Source organism: Trichechus manatus, unplaced genomic scaffold, assembly GCF_000243295.1.
Source record: "Trichechus manatus latirostris isolate Lorelei unplaced genomic scaffold, TriManLat1.0 scaffold00214, whole genome shotgun sequence".
Classification (NCBI taxonomy): Eukaryota; Metazoa; Chordata; class Mammalia; order Sirenia; family Trichechidae; genus Trichechus; species Trichechus manatus.
In genome coordinates, this window is record NW_004444150.1 from 529,322 (window position 1) to 534,416 (window position 5,095).

The following is a 5,095-nucleotide window of genomic DNA, read 5'->3' on the forward strand; positions in this document are numbered from 1 at the left end:
TAATTGTACTACTTTTCTGAAGGTGGTTTAGCTGAGGGAGTGGTAATTGTACTACTTTTCTGAGGTAGTTTAGTTGAGGGAGTAATACTTGTACTACTTTTCTGAGGGTAGTTTAGCTGAGGGAGTGATAATTGTACTACTTTCCGAGGTAGGTTAGCTGAGGGAGTGGTAATTGTACTACTTTTCTGAGGTAGTTTAGTTGAGGGAGTAATAGTTGTACTACTTTTCTGAGGTGGTTTAGCAGTAGGTCTCCAAGCCCTTAGAAATGTGATGTGTGAAGCTCTGAATCAGCAATCCCACTTCTCTTGTCACCTAAAGCTGCCGTCAAACAAGTGTGCAGAGCTGTGTGTGAGGATGTTCACTGCAGTTGTTTATAGCGTGGGCCCGTAGGAACTGACCCGGTAGATGGCCGTAGCTCACGTCAGGGCACTGTAGTGGTCAGAGGGCCTGTGATCGGTTTACATTGACTGGCAGGGAGACCTGCTGCTGGCTGAAATCCTGTGGATGCAAGGTGTGGCACGGGTCTGTCTGAGTGTGGTTTGCACATGGATGGAGCCACTCTTCCCACGGGTGTGGAGGGTGAGGGGCAGGGGGCCTCAGTTTCCCCTACAATGAGCACAGATCACTCATGGGTTAATTTTCAGAGATCCCAATGGGACAGTCACAGCTGGGGATAGACACAGCATGGGGAGCATGTGGGACATGGTGCTGCATGGGGCTACGGGCCTGAGGGTGCCCCTTAAAGAAAGGGAGGACAAGCAGAGAGAGAGAATGCATTGGACTGGGCCCATGGGTCTAAGGCACAAAGGTGAGGGCCATGGGCAGCACATTTGGGGAGCGGAGCAGCCTGGCGTACTGGAGCAGGGGTCGGCAAGTGAGTGGGGTGGTCAGTGGGGTGTCTTTCCTTTGTGCATGGGGGGCTTGAAGAGGGGGAGACAGTGGGAGAGCCCAGCTGGGTACCCTCGGGTGCACTGGGTGCCAGCCATGGAGGCGGATGGGAAGGAGGGGCAGGAGGGGGACTCTGCACGCTGGGGCTCGACAGAGGCCAAGGTTGCAGCTGACGGGAGGGTCCTCTGTTATCTTCCTCCCACTTTTACAGGCCTTCCGAGTGAGGACCCCAGGTTTCCCAAGGCCCCGTGGCCCACCCCGGATCTCTGCCCGGCCTGCCACGAGGAAGTCAAGGGCCTGGACAGCTGGGACGAGGGCCAGGTGCTTGTCTTCCTGAAGCAGCACTACAGCCACGCCAACCTCCTGGACACGTACTCTGCAGACCCCGGGGGTCCCGATGAGGAGGGGGAGAGAGGACACCCTGCCCCACAGAAGTCCCGCAGCAGCCAGCACCCCGGGAGTCTCCGTCCGCCGGATGCACTGGGCTCCCAACCCCAACCGTCGGAGAACTGGGCCCACAGACCGGACGTCAGGGCCCAGAGCCCACGTGGAGCTGGGGCCCGCATGGAGCCCGCCGCCGCAGTGCCCTTTCTGGGGGCCGGCTTCTCCAGCCTGGACATGAGCCTCTGTGTCCTGCTCTACGTGGCCTCGTCCCTGTTCCTAATGGTCATGTGCTTCTTCTTCCGCGTGAGGTCCAAGCGCTGGAAGGTCAAGCACTACGCCCCCGGGGTGTAGGTGCTTGAGGCGCTGCCTACCTGCCTGCACAGCTTTGCTCACCGTCGGGGATTTCACAGTGTCCACAGAGCGCCACTCAAGCACCTGCCGGCTCCTCCCTGGGTGGGACGTGGGGTGTTTTTGGTGGAGCGTGTGCACTCCGGGCTTCCTCAGTCTGCCCTTCCAGATCTGTCACTGAAAGAGCCCTTCTGGTTCACACTTCTAGGTCAAAGGGCAGGAGGCCAGGCCCAATGAACAGACGCCCCGCTCTTCTGTCTCAAGTTTACAAACAACACGTAGCATTCCAAGGCCCCTCCCCGTTTGTGGGAGAGCAGCCCCCCTCCCCCCAGGAGGCTAGTGGGCCGCGCTGTGCAAGAGGGGAGCCTGAAGCCCCCCTTGCCTTCCCAGACCCCTCCCGCGCTTCGTGATGCAAACGTGGTTCTGTGTGCTGTTTGTGTTTGGTGCTTTTCAGCAGCTTGGTTCTGCTTAAGTTTGGGTGCCAGGTGAGTGGGAAGGAGAAGGAAATGCTGCTTTGTTGTCCAGGCTGCAGGTGGCCGTTCCCCTGCTCTGTGGGCGGACGTCACCGTCACGGGGGTGTGAGTGTGAGCCGAAGGAGCACCTATGCTTCCTGTGGCCTCACCACGTGTCGGGAAGTGGCTGGAGGCCGCACCCAGTGACTGGGCTGATGAAGGGACAGGACGGGGCCCGTTGTATTCTCCCGGTGTGTTTGCCATGCACGTGTCTGTTAACCTTCGGAGGAGACTCGCGAGCAGCCGAGCAGCTCCCTGTGGGAGGGGTAAGCGAGGCGGACACTGTAGGCGGGTCCCACTTTGCCCAGAGGTTAGAATGGAAGGGTGAGCTGGGAGGTGAGGGTCTCCTCCCCAGTTATGGTTACAGTCAGGTTGCTGCCAGACTGACCTTCTGAAGCCCACCCCCTGAGCGGCGTCCCCGGGCTTGGTTCTCATTTCTTCACCATTTCATGTTTTAATCACGTTGTTTGTAAAGCCCAGAAAAGCATTTAGTGCTAAAGTTGCATTTGAAGACTTAAACAATAGAGCAAACCAAGCCTGGGTCCTCTGTTAGGCTGTCTTGCAGCTTCATTTCATTTGAGTGAAATGTTGCGTTTACTAGTACCATCTGGGCGCAGGGTGTGTGTGTGTGTGCGTGTGTGCGTGTGTGCGCGCGCTGGCTTCAGTGTGGTGGTGTAACGTCTTCCCTTTTGTCTCTTTTTCGCTCACATGTTCACTAATTCAAGCTGAGCACTTGGGTATATGCACAAGACCATGTAACATGGGTGTGACTGCTGCTGCTTGGGGAAATCCCCCGCGGTGTCTTGCTGTCACTGGCTTCCACTTCCCCTTCCAGACGGGTCAGACCAGACGGAGGAGCCCACAGAGCGAGAGGGGCGGTGGGGCCTGGACACCGTGCCTTCTGGAATGGGCAGTGTTTGAACGCAGTGGCCTCTGTTCTCTGCCTCAAAATGTGTTTCTTCTTCCTTGTTCGATGCTTTTTTTTAATCCCTAGAAGCTGCTGTGTTTAAAGAAATATGAGTTTGCCTTGGTGGCGAGGTGTGTGCTGGGTTCCCGAGGCTCTGTGTCACTCCTCTGTTCAACCCGAACACAAGCGGATGTCCGTGGCCCGAGGGAAGCCCCTACAACCGTTTCCCGCGCTGCCTCGGCTGCTGTCAGCTGTCTCTCCCCTAAAGTTTGTTTCCCGGATGGCGGCGACTCCAGGGTGTTGCTGTCTCCATCTTGGGGCTTGGCCTTTACTAAAAGGCCATTTGAAATGCAGCAGTGGCTTTCAGGTTTCATGATGATATTGCAGTTTGAGGTCACCCTTTTGGGGAGAGAGTTTATGACTTCCTGGGGGGAAGGTTGTCGGAAGAGCCTTTGTGGCCAGCGTGTCAGGGCCACCTGGTTGCTGTCACAAGAAGGAGAAGTGCCACAGTTGGCGAGCGAGTTCTCGTGGGTGTGCCTGCCTCGGCACACGGCTGCTCAGACCTGGATGCCACCTTCAGGAAAGGGTTAAGGTATATTTTCTGAATTTTTAAGTATTATAAGAGGTATTGAAACTAATGAATATAATAGTTCCATAATTTAAATGTTTATTTATTTTTATGGGAGGATTTTGATTTAAAAAGTTAATTGGCATGGAAATGCCAATGAGATTTCTTACCTGGGAGGAAAATGAACATTTTGTATTTAAACATTATAATGTGTACCTTTTTAAAATAAAGAAATCTGACATTTGGAAAAATTGTAATTCTTTTGAAAAGTGAACCAGCTTTGCCAATGGGGGGTTGGGTGCAGAATAGAACTTTCTTTCCCATCTAGTGGACATTTTAAATTCTTGAGTTTCTTTTGTTGAACCAGAAGCTTTTTGGAAGACAGCCTGAGGTCAGGTGGAAGGTGAAGGATGGGGGTTGAGGAGGGATTATTTCCTTGGGGGCTCCCCTGACAGAGAAGGCAGCGTGACCACCCCTCGCCTTCCCTGGGGGGAGAGGATATGGGAGGGGGGAAGGACCCGGCAGCCAGCGGGGCGCTCCAGAGGCTTCCTGGATTAGGGAGCTTCCAGGACCCCAGGTAAAGCCAGCAGCTGCCCACTCTGTTCTTAATACCCCAGCTGCCCTGGGCTTGACGGCTCACCCCCTTTCCCAGGGGGAGGGGTCCCCACTGTTGGTGGCTCCAGAGGGAAGGCTGTCGGCTGCAGTTGTGAGGATCCCCCTTCCCAACCTCTGTGGGGAGGGAAACAGCCCCTCTGTTTGCCCAGGACCACCAGGGCTCCACCAGACCCCATTCTGTTGGGAGGTGTCGCGCCTTCGGTGGCCAGCGCCCGGCAGTGGGAAGCTGGGCAGGGTGGGGTGACGGACCTGATGCTTCCTCCTCAGCTGCCCTGCTCAGAGAGGAAGACGGTCGGTGGCTGATGGTGGCTGGGTGCTGGTGACCAGTGGGTGCTGGTAGCTGGGTGCTGGTGACGGGTGGCTGATGGTAGCTGGGTGCTGGTGACCAGTGGGTGATGGTTGCTGGGTGCTGGTGACCAGTGGGTGATGGTGGCTGGGTGCTGGTGACTGGTGAGTGATGGCAGCTGGGTGCTCGTGACCAGTAGATGATAGTCACTGGGTGCTGGTGGCCGGTGGCTGATGGTGGCTGGGTGCTGGTGGCCGGTGGCTGATGGTGGCTGGGTGCTGGTACATGGCCTGAGCAGATCAGCTGGAGACGGAGTGGGGCTGGGAGGTAAGTGGGGAAAGTCGGAGGACGCAGCAGCAGGTGGGTCTCTGCGCTGCTGGAGCCCAGGAAGCTGCGAGCTGGCAGCTTGGCCCGCTTGCTGCGAAGACGCGTCGCTTCCAGGCGGCCTTCGGCTCTGGGCGAATCGGCTGGGCTCCCTGGGGGCGGGGGGTGGGGCGCCCACGCTGCGGCCCCCGCTCAGTCAGGTGGAGGAGGCGGCCTGGAAGCCAGGAGAGGGGGCAGGAGTAGGGAGAGGGGCGTGGGGTGGG

General features: G+C 57.0%; 2 protein-coding genes across 2 annotated transcripts in view; both read left to right on the top strand.

Annotated features, from left to right (window-relative positions):
• QSOX2 (quiescin sulfhydryl oxidase 2) overlaps positions 1-1,918 on the top strand; it is a gene marked incomplete at its 5' end in the record, with an annotated part of 32,543 nt that extends 30,625 nt beyond the window's left edge. The window contains one exon of the mRNA XM_004388693.2: positions 1,100-1,918. Coding sequence (XP_004388750.1) covers positions 1,100-1,623 — 524 coding nt within the window. The remainder of the gene's footprint in view (positions 1-1,099) is intronic.
• A 338-nt stretch (positions 1,919-2,256) lies between these two features.
• LHX3 (LIM homeobox 3) overlaps positions 2,257-5,095 on the top strand; it is a 10,746-nt gene continuing 7,907 nt past the window's right edge. The window contains exon 1 of the mRNA XM_023742627.1: positions 2,257-2,474. Coding sequence (XP_023598395.1) covers positions 2,288-2,474 — 187 coding nt within the window. The 5' untranslated portion in view covers positions 2,257-2,287. The remainder of the gene's footprint in view (positions 2,475-5,095) is intronic.